Source organism: Dermacentor variabilis, chromosome 9 (assembly GCF_050947875.1).
Source record: "Dermacentor variabilis isolate Ectoservices chromosome 9, ASM5094787v1, whole genome shotgun sequence".
NCBI lineage: Eukaryota > Metazoa > Arthropoda > Arachnida > Ixodida > Ixodidae > Dermacentor > Dermacentor variabilis.
In genome coordinates this window covers 19,051,319-19,070,300 of record NC_134576.1, presented here as the reverse complement: position 1 = coordinate 19,070,300, position 18,982 = coordinate 19,051,319, and the positions used below count along the sequence as shown (strand labels likewise).

General features: G+C 43.8%; 1 protein-coding gene across 1 annotated transcript in view; it reads right to left on the bottom strand.

The window, feature by feature from the left end:
* Positions 1–18,982, bottom strand: part of LOC142558267 (uncharacterized) — a 208,114-nt gene that overhangs the window by 34,043 nt on the left and 155,089 nt on the right. The window contains exon 5 of the mRNA XM_075670423.1: positions 2,095–2,209. Coding sequence (XP_075526538.1) covers positions 2,095–2,209 — 115 coding nt within the window. The remainder of the gene's footprint in view (positions 1–2,094; positions 2,210–18,982) is intronic.

The following is an 18,982-nucleotide window of genomic DNA, read 5'->3' as shown; positions in this document are numbered from 1 at the left end:
TATGTGTTCAATATGTAACCATTCGTCTTTTTCTGCCAGGCTTCATCTTCACTTATGACTGGTTGCCGTGCCGTGTTACCTTTCTTCTGTCATTACAGGTTATTAACAGAGTGTTTCTCTAGCTTTTATAAGTTGTTCCATCAGCTGCACGTTATCTGCTGACACATTCACGGAGTTGACTGGGCTCCTGTAAGTTCACTGGACGGCGCTAATTTATTCTAACCAACTAGCCATCAAGGTCAAGGTGGTTGTAGTTTGACGTGGCACCTCAAACTGGATGTCCTAGACCGTTTTGATCTTCAGCCAATCTACCGCAGTGGTCATTTTGCGCCATGGTTCCACAACCACTGCCAACACAGCGAGGCAAACTTCAGTTGTAGAGCTGAGTCCCTAAGGGAAGTGTGGAAAAGATAGGCAAAATAAAAGTACTTCAGAAACAACTTGCCGGAGGTGCAATCACAACCACTGCATAACGCACACGCTGCCTAATTCTGCTGTCATGGTGACTGTTCCCACAGGCACACCCTTGCGCATTTATGCATGTGTACAGTATTCAACCCTCTGAGTGTCAGCCAGCGCCACCTAAATCCATGGCGGCGGATATAAGAACCCTTGTTAGCGATGGACTAACATAAAAATTGAGCTTTATGAGCAAGCACCTCACGAATAAATATCACCTCGTATTCTACTGTAGGTATCAAGCATGCCGGAGTCGAGTGAACGACTCGATGGGAAACCGAGGAGTCCATTTTTTTAATCACAACTAGATTACACCAACAAATAATAAAGCCAAATGAAGCATAGATAATTCGTTGTAGTTTTGATTGAAATGTACAAATGCTGCTGTAATCACGTTAGTGGAGTCTTGGGTTAGTTCAGCCTCGAAAGAATTCCATGATAATGCGCTTTGATTATTTATTTGTGCACGGCGGCCTGACTTTCAGGGCAGCAACTTCTAAACTCACATTTTTCAATGTGGTTTCATGTCTTGCTTCGTTTACAAGGGCTTATCACAGGATAGTGTAGCCCTTGTCTCTTTCGGTAGCCTTTAGCGGGATTGAATTCCGGCGACGGCGGCCGCATTTCGATGGGGGCGAAATGCGAAAACACCCGTGTACTTAGATTTAGGTGCACGTTAAGGAACCCCAGGTGGTCAATATTTCCGGAGTCCTCCACTACGGCGTGCCTCATATCAGAAAGTGGTTTTGGCGCGTAAAACACCATAATTTAATTTTAATTTTTTTTTTCGGTAGCCTTGATATTTCTGCGGAGCATATGCCTCTTGGCATTTGTATAAATTTGCTTCTTCTAGCAATAAACTTTGTTGGAAGTCTGCGCTTGTCCTGCCTTGTTTCTCTTTTTTATTCACCCATGCGCTCCACATTTTCGATCATGCATTACGAACACTTTCAGACTTGGAAATCTGTTGCTCACTGGCATGGTTCTCAGAAAATGACGTTTTGTTCCTTTCGAGGTTCCCATTATTCATAAGTGAGACTGAAGTCCATATCCACATGGGCCCTTCTGTGGAACTTATTTGTCCTGCTTTGTTAAACTTGCCACCTACTCTCGAATAAGTGTCAAATTACTGTTTCCATGAACTTTTCGAAACTCGCACATATCCGCAAAACTGATATGCGAGGCTCTGAAGAACAATATATCTAACTGAAATAGGGTGCCAAGAGATCAATCAGCAATACCTATTCGACATGCTGATTATGATAGAATGAAATATTTATCAATATATATATATATATATATATATATTGTTGCAGGGAAAACATAGCTTTACCATGCCAAATTGGAGCGAAATGTCCTATTCCGGTGGTTTATATTCTAATGCCACGTTCTTGCCATGGCAAGAAGACGGGCTACTTTGCAAAAGCAACGTGAGCATCACATTTTACGCAACACCCTTTCCGTGTAAATGGAAAGGCAGAATGAAATTAACAACCGCGCTACTTTGTCCCAGCAATAATGACAAATAGGGTTGGGCAAAATAAGTAACCTATTGTGTGGCAATGTGCAAAACATCTTGGAAATAGAATAGACTAGAATTTCCAATAACGGAACATAGCAAGAAGCATTACATACAAGAGCTGGTCCAGCCGGTTGGGCATTGGCCGACCAAGAGCTCACGGGCACTGTTGTGCACGAGGTATTCCCCATCGAGAAGGCGTTGTGCGTCACGAAAATGACCAGGCTCACCCTGCAAAGACGAGGTGCAGTGGAGGAAAAAAATGAGTTGCGGTTTCACCTGAAAGGCGAAGCACCACTTTCGATAGCGAATTAGTCGATAGCTAGGCGAAGTAAGGACAGCAGTTTTATCGGCCGCGTAAACTTGTAGACATTCGCTTACTAACTAAATGAACATTGATATAATGTTAAGCGCGACTAAACGAGTGCGTCGAAATAACAAAAGGCTCACAGAGACAGCGCTGTCTCTGTGTGCCTGTTTCTTTCTACGTACTCGTTCATTCGCGCTTACATATTCATCATGCATTCAAACCAACTAGCCCACCAACATATTTTAACTAAATTAACAAGCACTGTATCACGCGCGCACAGGCAAACAAATACATCTCACTTTATGAGCGCGGAAATTCGCTGTGAAGATGCTGAAGTGGGGACGCGTGGCAGCAGCAGCGATCCGACATTCGTATATATCTTGCTTCAACGCAAACGAAACGTCGAAAGCAGAGGGAAAACGAAGTTACCGGCACTAGGTGCATTCTGCACACGTCGCAGATTGTTTTAAGATGAGGCCCACGCGGGCGCACTTTGGCCACGTCGCAGATAACTTGCAATATGCGGCAATAGAAAAAGAAATTGAACAAGAAGGGACACTCGTGCAAAACGTCACGCCTAGTGTTAATCCCGTTCGTTAGCTGGCGCGAGCATCGGAAAAATAAAGACGGCGAAACGAACTTGGAGAATGTTTTATTTTTTTATTCTTGCCCGCTAAGACTAAAAAGTTTTGCATAAAAATGAACTTATACTGTGCGACTTATTTTTCTCTCGTCACCTAGCAACAAGCAAGCCGCATGCCAGACGCGCCATGCGCCATGCGCCATGGCGAAGGTCCTCTTGTGTCCCTGAAGGCGCCCCGAAATCGGAACTGTCCTCCTTTCGTGGCGGGTTGTTGGGCGTAGTGCCGACGCCTTCGTTCACTGCTGCATTGCCGCCTGTCTGCTGCTTGCTTAAGCGGCGAGCCGCGTGGTGGTTCGGTGCTTTACCTGACTGGCGCAACACAGACTCGACTGCTTCGACCACCACTTGAATTCCTTCACTCAACCTCGGCGCGCGTTTGCAACGCCGACTATGTGCGCATATTCCGAAAACTGCGCATCCGACGCAACCAAATCGAGACGACTGAAGCTACTGCTTGGCTATCAGGTGAGGGCCTATTTCCCATCATCCCGTTACTCTAACTTTTTTTATGACTAGGCTTCAAAATTGTCACGTGACGCTCCCTCCTAGCATTTTCCTCCCTCCATGGCTACCGAGGTTACTTCGCGGCACCAGCGTCTGCAGTGGCCATTACTGCTGCCGCAAGGGGCGATGGCGAGCGGCTCGATGTCGTGCGACGCTAAGCGGGCCGTGCGGCGACGATGGCTACGACATGGCGCCATAGTAGCGCGCGTCGCCTGTACGGAAACAAAGCGCTGCTCGATAGCTGTCTCCGGTAGCTGCTGTGAGTCGCGCCCACGCGTCAGCCATGCGTCACTCACGCGCTGCCCATCGCGATGTCCCAATTAAGGAGGCAGTTGCGCCACACTGCGCTCCGCTACTCACAGCTTTCTCTTCCTAATATAAACCGTGCACCTATACGATCTTAGCACCATATATTGACACAGAAAATGAAACCAAGCATGGAGCTGCGCTCAAAAGGCGCACTAGGGGTTATCGTAATCGTCGGTGAATTCTTTTAGCGCTGCTTTCCCAGCCGTTCGACTATGAAGCAAGTCGTCCCAATCAAAGTTCTGGTTGTAACAGATGGCTCCTCGGTTGATGAATTAGGGTAACCTAGGGCTACTAGCGGTCAGTGCAAGAGACTTACAGAGACGTTCGAATATAAGTGACAGCGCAGCGGCACATCTAGAGCTGAGAGTTAACGCAGGAAAATCAGAAAATATGATCTCTAATTAAGAGGCGAGTAATTACGTGGTGTCATTTCTACGGCAGCTGATATCCTATTCAGGCAGTATAATAATAATAATATTTGGGGTTTTACGTGCCAAAACCACTTTCTGATTATGAGGCACGCCGTAGTGGAGGACTCCGGAAATTTTGACCACCTGGGGTTCTTTAACGTGCACCTAAATCTAAGCACACGGGTGTTTTCGCATTTCGCCCCCATCGAAATGCGGCCGCCGTGGCCGGGATTCGATCCCGCGACCTCGTGCTCAGCAGCCCAACACCATAGCCACTGAGCAACCACGGCGGGTAGGCAGTATAAGCACTTGACTGTATACACAAACAGATAACTAAAGAAGGACTTCTTAAACGTCGTCTGAGATAACCTGTGGATGACGGGAAGCAAAATGCAGAAATTATGAAGCATATAAAGCAATTTGGGAGCATAAAATATGAGGTGGCGCAAGGAATTGGGAAAACAGTAGTTGTACCAGTGCTAACGTTCGCAAATGCGATTCTGTGCCAAAAGTTTGAGATTCTGGCTGGGTAGAAAGTTATTGTAAGGTCGACGGGCTGATTGGCGTTTGGGGCCCGTTGTAAAATCCCCAATCAGGCCGCGCAGGGAGAAATTGAGCTTATTTTGAAATAAGAAAAATGCAGACCACTCATAGTTTTAAAGAAAAAGAAGAGCTCGGGAGTTTGCGCGAAAATAAATGGGCAGCTAAAGTGCAAAACTGTATACGGTCCCAGACCTGGACCTCCAATTCGGGCAGAAGTTGTGAAATTGGCGACCATATACAAGGTAACCGATAGTGTAAATAGGCAACATGAAGTCATCAAAAAAGAAAAAAAAAAGGTCAGAGAAGCAGAGATGGTAAATTAAACTCAATTCATGTAAAAAAAAGGAGAAGACCATGCAGATTTTGAAATACAAGACAGAAATCAGGATGAAAAAATAGTGCGACAATACAAAAGGCAGTGCTTTGCTAGCTGAGGCCGCAGTTTGCTGCATGAGGATAAAAACACACGGGAGTAAATATTCCCAACAGCATGAGGCATGAGTCTGCTGCGGGGAATAAATGGAGACAACTTACCATATTTTAACTGAATATGCAATAGCGAGACCCGTAGGTATCGTTCATCTTCTAGAAGCGCTGTTAATTAAAACGGATTAAAGCATTAAGCGGTCAGCACTCTAGATGAGAAAGACACGTTTAAAATATCAGTGATGGAAAAGCCTACAAGGTATCATTCACGTCGCTTCTGTAATTAATAATTATCAGGTACGAGAATTAATTTCAGTTCAACACGCAAAACGTTTTAGCAACCTTCCAGAAATAGCTTGGCATGTTTGAGGTTCTCTATGCATAGGCGCCGACTACGGTGAGACTCCGGGGCCCGAGCCTCCTCCGGTGTTTCCAGGGAGGGGCTCTGCACTCCTCCCCCCCCCCCCCCAGGTGATGCCCAAGCCTACCGACCATCCCCTAAAGTGTCGTTACCGTAATTTCGTCACCCACATAATGTGAAGTTTCTTTTGACTTGGCTCGATCATTTCACTTAAGATTTTCTTGTGGCTGATGGCTTACTGCATCATTGCTGGCGCGTACGTGCATGAATTTCAATTGATACTTTCGCTTGATTTCTGCGAATCCTGACAATAGAATGACAACCGCATAAGAAGTACCAGCGGCGGCTGCCTCATCCGTATTTTCTCACTTCAACATTGTTTTAAAAAAATTGCACTGTAAACACCATGGGCATACACGATATATATATATATATATATATATATATATATATATATATATATATATACACATGAACAAGTATTTCTATAGGTTGGGATAGCCTAATGACTATGTACGTTCACCTCTCTTCGATTTGCTTTGGGTGTTTTTCTTGAAGCTACATAATCCGGTACGCTTCAGTGACCCATTCGGCAGAGTTTATTTTCAGCGGCGTGTGAAATACACGTGCATGATATTCGTCTCAATATTGATTCTCTATACAGTAACCAGCGATAACAACTCATGAAAGAAAAGACGCTTCCAGTAATTTCCAACATTTAGTAGGGATGCAAGCACGTCACATGCGTGCAGAGGTCGTAAATTATAAACAGGGTGCCCCAATTACCTAACAGGCACCAAGATTTTAAAGAACAGCAATTCTTTACTCCAACAATACCTAGTACACATTGTTTCCAGTGAAGTGGAGTAGCTGCAAGTAATTATTTCGTTACTGATATTTAATTAGGTAATTGTAATTAATTATTTAACTCGTGACGTACTATCCTTGTTATCAAACTGTCAATGGGGCGTTTGCAGGCAAATACAAGGCACATCTAATTGCGGTATTTTCAGCGACGTACCAAATGCGAACTATTTTTCTTTCGACTGATATATGAACCCCGCGAAATATGGAGAATACCACTTCACTGCGTTTGCACCTGCATCACAAAGTAGCGCCCTAGAATAAACTCCCTCTGAGTTAGCCAGAACAAAATAAATTTATAAAGAAAAAGATCCTGATCGGGCAAGGTGCCTTACGTGCCGCGCCTCAGCGGAAGTAACACGTCGCGCTTGGTGTTGGTTCGAAATGAGCTGTGATAGCCTTAGCGCATACAAAGGGCACGGATGGTCCTTTCTTTCTTTCTGCCTCAAAGCCTATAACTATAAGAGCTAATCGACAACAAATTGACAAGTGAAAATGTTTAAAGTGCGCTTTGTTTCGTCCAAGTCGCCATGTCTTTCTGTTTTGAGCAGAATGTAAAAATGATCATTGCCTTTGGAGCTGCAAATGGAAACAAGAGGAAGGCGGCAAATATACATCAGTCATACAAGTGTGGCGCTAGACGAAACGCATAGAATATAATCAGAAATGATGAAAACATGACACATAACGCCATTTTCAAGAAAGAGCGACGGAGGACGCCATGTTTGAGTTTGTCTTTGCAGCGTCTCGGTGTCTCTACGCGGCTCCGTTTCATCAATTCATCTTTAAATATACGCACCCCATCTTAATATATATATATATATATATATATATATATATATATATATATATATATATATATATATATATATATATATGTCAGACTGCATGCCACAGAAAGGGCCCACGCAGGAGGGTCATTGAGAGCATATAAAAAATCTCGGATTGACAATCACACAGGCAAATGTTCAATAGGACAGAGCAATAACACAATTCAACAAGATGTAAAACGCAGCGGGAAATAAGCAAATAAATGTTACGAAAAAAAAGCAACAAAGCAAATCCTCTGCTGTTTGGAAGGAGTATGTAATTTATTGGTATATCTACATACTTTATTATATAAAAAGAACGCACAAAAAGAACAAAACAAACTTAACATCTTCATTGTTCAATTGAGCAAATGCTGAATAGATTTGCTACCGGCAAATTGTTACAGTCTGATATGCTTCGGGGAAAGAAGGAATGTTTGAATAGGTTAATCGTCGTGAGATAAGAGCTTAAAGATTCAGCATGTCTATGCCTTGTACGGCGTGCTACAAGTCGTTTTGAAGAGTTTGGGCTAATAGAGGAATGGTTGCTTTTCAGAAAGGAAAGGAATTTGAGTCTGTGAATTCTCCTTCGTGATTGCAATGTTTGAAGGTTGGGTATTAGCATTATTGTGTCTAGAGAGTCAGGTGAGCGGTATTGGGAAAAAAGTTATCTTACCACTTTCCGCTGTAGTATTTCCAATGCATTAGTGTTATTTTGAGTGAATGGACCTCACACAATGCATGCATATTCTACTTTATGGCGGATGAGCATATAACGATATAATAAACTGTTTATCGAGCTTTAGGGGGATCCTGTTTAAATTTGTCTCAGAAAGCAAAAATTATGACAGGCCGTCTTACGAATGTTGGAAACATCCGTGTTCCAGCGTAAGTTGTTAGTTATTGTGACACCTAGATATTTGTATTGATGAACTTGTCATAGAGGCTCTGAAGCAATGATGTAAGGAAAGAAAAAAACTGCTAATTTTCCTGCTAATTTTCACGAAAACTGCTTTGTTAGCATTTAGTTCCACATTCCACTTACGGCACCAGCATACTATGTTGGAAGGTTAGAAACAAGCGTTATGTGGTCCTCATTGAAAGTTATTTCATTAAACAGCCCATAGTCATCCGCAAACAATCTCATTTGCACGGGTGCTGTCAGTATGTTTACAATGTCATTATTATATATTAGAAATAATAAGGGCCCTAACACGCTCCCCTGTGGCACACGTGAAGTTACAGGCAGTTCATCGGAAAAACTATTGTCAAATTCAACGAACTTCTTACGGTTGGTTATGAACACAGTTATCTAATTAATTAGGACCATTGGCAGGTTAATCAGTTCGAGTTTTTCGATGAGCTGTGAGTGTGAAACCAGATAAAGATGCTTTCCTGAAATCGAAGAAAATTGCATCAATTAGCCCAGCCTTGTCAAGAGCATTTGCGAAGTTGAGAATGATGGTTGTGTATTGGGTAACAGTAACCGTTACGAAGGTCATGCTGGCAGTTAGATTTGATCAGTAACGAAGTTGTTAATATCTGTAGCTGTAGTATCCTCTTGTAGTTTGCAGCAAGAAGACGTCAGTGATATCGGACGATAATTTGTTATAAGTGAAGTATCAATTTCTTTGGTACAGGCACGACACTTGCCTTTAACCAGTCGCTAGGAATGACTGCAGAGGACAATGAAACATGAAAAATATTAACTAAAAAGAGGGATAATTTTTCTGAGCATCTGTGCAAGAAAGCATTCGGTATACAATCCGGTCCAGGTGAGGATTTAGTGTTCATATTAAGCAGCATAGAAAGTACGCCTGGTAACGTCAATATCTTCATGAAACCACGCTTCAGTTATCCCAACTACATGAGGGCTGCATCCTAAAATCGCCTCTAGTCGGTTACTATTATTAACAATACTGCGCACATTTATATTGAGAATTCTCAGCTCTTTGCAACTTGTTGAGCTAAGTCAGTCTTCATTAAAAGTGGTTTGACGGCTCCTAATATTTATTCTTGTGTTTTGGATGTCATCTGAGATAGCTTATCGTCGGCACGCAGTTTATCTTCATTAAACTGACTTTCTTCCCTGCTGTTTTACCGATTTGGCACTATCCCAAAGAGGCTTAGGGTTCTTGGATGTGATACGTAAATAAACATTTCGCACAAACATTGCAGCTTCTTTTAGTCTTTAGGCATTCTAGAGAATTAGCTGTTTTTTTTCAAGTTCCGAAAGTAAATATTTCCTGCTCTCTTTTTACCTGGTTTACCCAGGTGGTGAATTCTGCCGATTGAATTGTATGTAATGTCGAGCTTCCTGAAGAACGCATCTTCTATTACTTTATATCTTAGTACAGGATCTGTCTCATCTGCCTCCTCCTGAATACCGAAACTACGTTATAACGCCTACTTTTGTCCTCCAAATCTATATCTTTGCTTCTATACATTTATGTGAACGTTCTAGCGCGTCAACGCGTGGAACTCGTTTTTCTAGTTCAGAAAAACTAGAGACCAAATCAGCCATGAGCCTTCTCACATTATTATGCTGTGCTCAAGTGCTGCCGCATCTGCAGCTAACTTATTTTGTCCGGAACACAGTTCTTTTTGCAAAGCTTCAGCGGTAGGACCGGGTTTTGATTCTATGTCACCGCATATGAGAAGCAGGCAATGCAGAACACATCACGAGGAATGCTACCCAACCATTGTGGGCACGGCAAAACGAAAAAACCGCGACGATCACTTTTAGTTGTGCTGCGGTGGACACTAACCTGCACCAGACAGAAGAACGACCTGTAGGGCCACATGCTCGTCGACGGTCTACCGTGGCCACTGAAAGAGTACTTCCATTAATCGTGCCTTAAAAGCTGTTGTGAAGTGGTCACGTCATGTGCCGGCTGTGTCTGCGCATTGACTACCAGAAACGCCGGTGCTAACATATTCCACCGGTGCTAACATGTGCGTCAGAAACTTGGATATTGACAAAGAACTTGACAACAAGTTAAGGACCGCGCAAAGAGCGATGTAACGAAGAATTATAGGCGTAACAATAAGACACAAGAAGAGAGTGGTGTGGATAAGACAGCAAACGGGGATAGCCGATATTCCAATTGATTCAAAGAAAAAGATAGAGCTGGGCAGGCCACGTAACGGGTAGGTTAGATAACCGGTAAACCATTAGGGTTAGAGAATGGGGGCCAAGAGAAGAGAAGCACAGCCGGGGACCACAGAAAACTAGGTGCGGCTATGAAATTAGTAAATTGGCAAGTGCTAGTTGGAATCGGTTGGAGCAGGACCACGGTTATTGGCGATCGCAGAGAGAGAGAGAGGCCTTCTTCCTGTAGTGGACATAAAATAGGCTGATGATGACGGTGAAAATCCTCCAATATTTTTTTTCTTTTTCAGTACAGTATATGGACATATAGTCTGATCCCGGTATTGTTTTTTTTATTCATTTATCGCATATATTCGCCAAGCTCCGTAAAATAGTCTGTTTATTGTATTGCATCAGTGTTTCTAGATCGGTGTGCCACGAAACTTTGGGTTCACTCGGTAGCCTACAGTGTACTTAGGTACAGCACTGCAACATTTGTTCACTGTTTATGCATATGGCAGCAACGTGTAAATAGGGGGTTGAAGTGTGTTAAAAAGTGTTATTTATGATGTGTGCAGCCCACAAAAGAGGTGAACCTATTTCAGTTGCTAAGATTTCCGAATTTACGACCACTTTCTGTTCAAACAGTGGTACCCGAACATTTCTGGACAGATACATCTAAAGTTCGCACTGTGTTTTGCCGTCCTTTATGTCATAGACCCACTTTCTGCAGCGAAGCTGCGCATGGCTCGCCAATTCGTCCGTGCGGTCGTGCGTCTGACGGTCGCCTGCGCGCCAAGAACTTCTCCGGCGCAACCCTATGCGCATGCGCGAAAAAATAGAAATAGAGGCGCGCGATTAGCAAACGCCGCCTAGTAGCACAAGCCTAGTTTGCCCCGATTCATGACGTCACGCTACCTGGCCCGAAATTTTTACTCACAAGGGTAGCATGATGAAAGCGGTGAGGTTAAAATCACTGCTGCCTACTCGGAGGAATCCCCTTTAGATTCTATGGCGGTCGCGACAGGTATATGACATAGCGACAACAGTGACGTTGTTGCTCTCCGTCGCAGCCGAGCGTATGCGCAGCACTTTATATCCGGCTCCGAAATGGGTAAGCCACACGCCATACGTACTCCTGAGGAGCAGGCAGCTTTCGATTAACAACGCCGCGGGTAGAACCGGCAACGCTGAGCTGATCCACGCCGTGCCAATGCTGCAACCAGGGCAGAAGAACAGATTCGTGCAGCCGAGCGCAAGCAGCATCTGCGTACCGAGAATCCAGCATCCCACGAAGTCGTCGTTTAATGAACCGTCGGGATTAGCCCAGTGATCAACACTGGGGCCGCAAGTTTCGCCTTGGCTGGTTAACTATCTCTACGGAGTGCTTGGACGGTGATTGTTCAGTTCTTTGCACACGAGCCAATTATGTTCGCGACATATACAATGCCCTCTGAAATCCATATCCATATCCTGGGCACGGTGGCACCGTCGACATGCGGTTCACAAATTGCCCGTTCGTCTTCGGTCTGCTGCTCGACGCAGGCGATGTGCGGCTCGGAACTACCGGGACCGCTGCGACAGCGCTTGACCGGCATGCAAGGAATGACTACGCACCGACGCTGCCGACACGGATCTTCGACTGTCAGCTGCATGAGCTTACCGGCACATGCGCCTACCCATCTGCTGTAGAGCGCCACCCAGAGTCTGCACAATCTGCAGCTATATATGCGTTCCACAAGGGACCCCCTGTCACTGGACACGGTGGCACCGTCGAAATGCGGTTCACAAATGCCCGTTCGTCTACATTTTGCAGTTCGCCTTCGGCCTGCTGCTCGACGCAGGCGATGTGCGGCTCGGAACTACCGGGACCGCTGCGACTGCGCTGGACCGGCATGCAAGGAATGACTACGCACCGACGCTGCCGACACGGATCTTCGACTATCAGCTGCATCAGCTTACCGGCACATGCGCCTACCCATCTGCTGTATAGCGCCACCCAGAGTCTGCACAATCTGCGGCTATATATGCGTTCCACAAGGGACCCCCTGTCACTGGGCACGGCGGCACCGTCGTCATGCGGTTCACAAATTGCCCGTTCGTCTAAATTTTGCAGGTGAGAAAACGGTTTGGAAAATGCCTCCGTTCAAGTGACCGTTTCTTGCTGGTGTTGCCGTGCCCATGGCAGTAGATGGCTGTGTGTGAATCGTGCATGACATACTTTAAGAAGCTATTGTTGATGGGCGGAGATATTGAAAGCAACCCCGGCCCTGACCTCGAGCAAATCGCCAAACAACTTACCGAAATCGCTTCCGACATTAAAGATATCAAAGAAAAGCGACTAGCGGATATAGAGAGCAAGCTTGACGTCATCACGAAACTCGAAGCTGAAGTGACCGCGTGTCGTAGAGAAATGGCTTCTATGAATAAGGTAATTAAGAGTCTTGAAGAAAAAATAGACGACATCGAAAACCGTAGCAGAAGGTCAAACTTAATTGTTTCTGGCCTACCGAAATGGAAGAAGAAACAAGCGAAGCGCTAGAAGAGGCCGTAAATGAGGATATAATCACAAAAATCCTTGAACTCGAACCTGTGGCCATTGAGCGCATACATCGTTTAGGAAGACGAGGACCGAACAAGACGAGGCCAGTGATATTTAAATTACTAGATGCAAGAGATAAAAGTGTCATACTAAAAAACTGCTTTAAACTAAAGAAATCAGACCTCTCAATAGGGGAAGATTTTTCGCGAAAAGTTAGAGAGACCCGAAAGAAACTCTGGAACAGTGCCCAGGCAAACCGCGAAAATAAAGACAAGGTGTCGTTAGCGTACAACAAACTATTCATTAACAACCGTATTTTCATTTGGGATGACGAAAAGAATGACAGGGTAGAAATAAAGAAGCACGACAAAATGGAGCAAAAAAAAAGAACGCGAACGTGGAAAAAAGAAAAAAACGAAGTAAACCGCCCGGCAACACGCCAATACCAGCGCAAGAAAAAATAACGTTGTTAAACGTCAACGCTCGAAGTATCTTAAATAAGGTGCAGCCATTTGAAAACTTATTGCTCGATCGTGAGCCAGATATACTGGCAGTCACCGAAACATGGTTATCATTGTCTGTCTCAAGTCATGAAGTCACTCCCCCAAACTACGTACTGGTTCGCAAAGATAGGCAATCACGTGGTGGAGGCGTGGCGCTAGCAATAACGAAATCAATCCCACTGGTCATTCTTCCAGAGGTATATGATGCCACGGCAATCTTTTGTAAGATTAACACTAAAGGCACAAGTGTAGTTGTTGGTTGCCTATATCGAAGCCCGGTATGTGGACACGAATGCATAATTGCCATACAAGAATACTTGCAGCAACATGCTCGAAATTGTCGTGTTATTCATATGGGTGATTTTAACCTTGCCGACCTAAACTGGTCTAGCATGCAGTACACAACAAAGGCTTCAGAAGCCCTTCTCGATATGATGTTAAATTTCAGCTTGCGCCAAATTGTGGAATGCCCCACAAGGGTGCAAAACGAGTCACGGAGCATACTTGACCTGATCTTACTAAGTAGTAACTTTCTCTTAGAACAAGTGAAGTTAGAAGTAATAGAAGGAATATCCGATCACAATATTCCGATGTGTATCTTACCACTAGATTACAAAATATAAGTGCAAAGCGCAGCCCAAAATATAATCAATTTCGACAAAACAGATGACGCCCACATACAAACCTATTTATCTCACGAATTCCAGGAGTTTTCGGCAGTGGCCTCAGATCCTTTGTCTTATATAAAATTTGTCTGGGTGCGTTTTAAAGGCATAGTATCCCACTGTGTAACACATTTTATTCGTGTTAAATCGAAGAAACCCTTGAAAAATAACCCGTGGAATACTCGGGAAGTAATACATGCAAAACGCCAACTCAAAAGGTTACGCAAAGCTAGCAAGGCAACAGGCAATACTCCATCTAAGACCCCTAGGCTAGCGCTTGTAGCAAAAAAATTCAAAGAGAAATCCAAAGAAGCGAAACACCATTACTTCAACACCGTACTCCGCAGCTTTATAAAGAACAATCCACATAGATTCTGGAACCACTTTCGCCAAAAAAACACACTCATAACTGAGCTCTCGTCAAGTGAAAAAGCGGATAAAGCCAACAGATATAACCAATTCTTTCGTTCGGTCTTCACAAACGATAATGGCGTCATGCCGGACTTAGTTCCACCGACTGTTTCCACTATCGACCCACTCGTTATCACAGACGCTGGTGTTCTTAACCTTCTTCTTGCCCTAGACACTAAAAAACCATGTCGTCCGGACAATATACCCAACCAATTTCTTAAAAGGTACGCGCAGTGGTGCAGCAGATACCTCGGCCTTATTTTCCGTAAATCCCTATCGACATCAAAACTACCCAAAGATTGGAAAATAGCTAAAATTATTCCGATCTACAAGTCGGGAGATAAATCCGTTGAATCAAATTTCAGACCAATATTGTTAACGAGCACGGCATGCAAACTACTCTAACATATAATTCTAAAACATTTAACTATTTTTTTTGAAAACGAAGGCATCCTGTCCCCTAACCAGCATGGTTTTCGCAGGGGTTTATCGACCATAACTCAATTAACAGAAGTCATACACGATCTCGCGCTGGGTATTGACAATCACGGCCAAACGGACCTAATCCTACTTGATTTTTCTAAAGCGTTTGATTGTGTTTGTCACACCAAACTAATAAATAAACTAAAAAGCGTTATCGGAGACAGAAATTGTTGCTTGGGTTCGTGGGTTTTTGTTTAATAGGTGTCAGTTTGTTATTTTCGAACATACATCAGATATAGTATCAGTTACGTCAGGAGTACCCCAGGGCTCCGTGCTTGGGCCATTGTTATTTCTCGTGTATAATGACATAACCACTAACACAGACTGTAAAATAAAGTTATTTGCGGATGACTGTATCATTTATAGAGAAATTAAAAATGATCAAGATCACTACTCCCTTAACAAATCAGTAGTATTACAGAATGGTGCTGATACTGGCAGATGATAATCAATGTAAAAAAATCAGCGACTATAACGAGGAAAAAAGAATCTTCAGACTTTTGCTACATCATAAATGGTACAGTTTTGACTAAAGTACAAAAATATAAATATCTAGGCTTAACAATAACGTCAGACCTAAGGTGGGCCGAGCATATTCACCACATTACCTCATCTGCTATGCAAAAATTATTTTCCTTCGCAGATCACTTCAACTCGCACCCTTGTCGACAAAACTCCTAGCATACAAAACATTCGTTAGGCCGATCCTCGAATACGGAAATACTGTATGGTTTCCTTATACCCAAACTAACATAAAGAAAATAGAAACAATAGAAAGGAAGGCCATTCGATTTATCCATAACAAATTTAGACGTGAAGACTCTCCCTCTAACCTTTTAGCAATTTATGGGCTCCTAACGCTCAGCACGAGCGAAACAGGCACGTTTGAAATTTCTTTATCAACTTCTCCATTATTATTTCAAAATTGACATTTCCAATTACATTTCTTATTCACAAACACGACCTACCAGGCACAAACACACAAACACCTTAGTAGAATATAAATGTAATAATAATGTGTTTAAATATTCCATTTTTCCGGTTGCCATCTGTGAATGGAATTTGTTATCACCTCTCACCACTAACACAGAGTCACTGTCTCAGTTTCAATTAAAAATTGAAAACAATTGTTTAGCAGGATAAAATTGCTAGTGCTATAATTGATCGTGCAAATCACCATGTACTTGTGCCCTGTGTATGTAGTCGGGTATGCAGCGTAGAATACCTCAATTGCCATTTCTTATTTTTTGAAAGTTCACGTGTACTTGTGTTTGGTGTATACATTTTGTAGTGAAAATTGTTTATGTTTTAAGGTGCAAAACTGACGTTATACATGTATTGATACTTAACATTATCAGTGTTCTTTGTTTATGTACACACACACACACACACACACACACATATATATATATATATATATATATATATATATATATATATATATATATATATATATATATATATATATATATATATATATATATACGTGGAATCATTATGGGCGTCATATATTATTTTCTGCGTGATTATGAAACGTCTCTTCAGTTTGTACCTGTTCTTGTGCCTTGTATTTTATCGTCTGCTAATAACTTTCAATGTCCCTCTTATTTTTCTTTGTCTGAAATAGTCAGTTTTTGTTGCTGTCTTCTTGCTAATTGTTAAGTTTCACTTGACAAGCCACTTTGATGGCTTAGGCGCACGGGAGTTCTGTAATTGTGCCTGAAAGATTTGTTGTAAAGTTATTATTATTATTATTATTTCGTCGATCATCTCTGATGCGCTTGCCTGTTGTTCATCAGTTGAAGTTTGACAGATTTCTCCTGCTACCGAAGGCTTTTCCCGCTTGATTGGCAAGATGCGAAATCATCGATGCCTGCCGACTCTCCTAGCTGGTTTCCACGTCTGTATCCCGCTCTTCTGGCAACATTTACCCGGTACTGCAGTACAAAACCCCCACCTGCTCGGCTCACTTCGCAGTGGGCAGCGATACGTTTTCGCACTAATACCCAACCCAAGGCCTCCCGAGCACTGTCTAACTTTAAACCTCTTGACCAGCAACAGCTGGTGACTTGGGTCCGAGCTACTAGTTACCCTGCCGGCGTGGAACCGGCACGGCAACGGCGGTGCTACACACACTGTTTTTATGTTCTTCCTGGTTAGCGGTTCCCATTGCCTGAGGCTTCTACTTGGCGGAAGGCAGGATTTTGCAGTTCATCAGTGGACAGTTCACCTTCGACAGCAATTTGAACCGATGTTCAACGGGAAGGGACAGACGTGGCCTCGGACTTCATGGGTGTATGTAATTCAACTCAGTTCTCTGAATGTTCAATACCAGTTTATGAAACGTGGCAAAACTACGAGCTCATCCTCGAGCTACATAAGTGACACGTCTGCAGTGTGTCGTTGGGACGTGGAACCGGTGCAGGACTAGCGATGCCGCTCACGCTGTAGAAAAATTATCTAAACATAGGCGAAAGTCTAGATGTCGTTTCTGTCCATTACGACGTTGCGACTTCTATTTTCTTTTGCTGGTTTGGCACGGAAACGTTGAAAATAACCCGGAACCCACAACTCAGGAAAAAATTGTAGCGGCTGCTTGACGGGCAGGGCTACATTAAGACGATACTTACTGCTATCGCGGTAACATACAGAATAAGTATGCTGTAGGTGACCTTACATGACGCACTACATCATGGGGAGCAATGTCATAAAACTTCTATCAGCTTCCGTCAGTGAGTCAAGAACGTCAGTGAGTCAGTGCGCTACCGTCAGTGAGTCAAGAACGAATGCGACGGCCAGCGTCGATTAAATATGTCATGGTCAGTCAAGATCGACAATCTCGAAACGTTCAACGTCCACGTTGAAATTTGGTTTTCCATGGCGTCAATGAAAGTGTTCAACCCGAAAAGAGTGCGGATTCCGAGCCAGAAATCCTTGAACTGTGTGAATCTAAGTTGGGCTTACGTAATCCGTGAGCTGAATATGCGCACCGCCTTGGAAGATTTTAGAGTGGTAAGAATCATCTGCTGGTAGCAAGTGTGCCTCATATGAAGAAAAACAGTTAACAACAGAGGGGACCAGAAAGTTGAAAATTAGCCAGTTTGCTATATCTAAACATTTTCCAATGTAGTATGTGCCAAAGAAACAGCTCTGGGATTTTAGGAAATCACGTAGGAAGGATGGCGGTAAAGTTATCCTGCGGTCAACTCTTTGCTGCTCAATAGCACAAAATATGTCTGTTGAGCCGGTTATCTCTCACACATGCAGAATAGGCGGCGTGACGCACTAAATATGCAAGGAATTTCTCGGATCTCTCTCTGCACGCAAACTGACCATGCGTGAACCACTCAGGCTTGGAGTGGAGCCTGGCAAAGGCAAAAACAAATTCTGAGAGCGACTGCCGCTGTACTACTCTAGAGGCAACCAAATTAGGAAGGCCCACTAAACACGAGCAAAGGCTCTCCCTCAACAGAATGACAAATGGGATTCCTGGTGCACTATCCGGTCATTACGTCCCTCCTAACACCTACAATTAACCCATGGCCCTCAGTTCCGAGCGGGTGGGGAGCACCTGACCAAGGTGGCGGTAAGACCTGTGACACGTCAGAGTGTGGTTAGAACATCTGGAACGGGCGAGGCCGCCACTGGAACCTCAACCTGGCAACACTCAACACACCAGCACCCTCGAGTGAAGCTAGCTCAGCAGGACTCTTTGAGGAATTACCATGCATTGCGTGCGATATAATTGGCCTTAGTACGATTAGAAGAACTGGTGAGGCTTCTACAGTGCTCAGTAACGGCCACGGCCGCTGCTACAGAGGACTTTAAGAAGAGACAATGCAGGGCATGGTATCTAATCCATAAGGACATAGCTGGAAACAGTGATGAATTCTACAACATTAATGACGGATTAGCTCATACCTTTCACCATCAAGTATGTACTGGCGGAGCAGTGAAGTTCTCCAGACGGCTCAAGGGCCAGAAATGTAACGTAAACGATAACAGTCACACGACGAAGGCCATTGGCGAGCATGCGCAAAAACGTAATCACAAGATTGAGTGGGACAACTCCACTGCTGTCGCCAAGGAAAAGAACAAGGCTTCCCGGTGACTGTTAGAAACGCTAATCA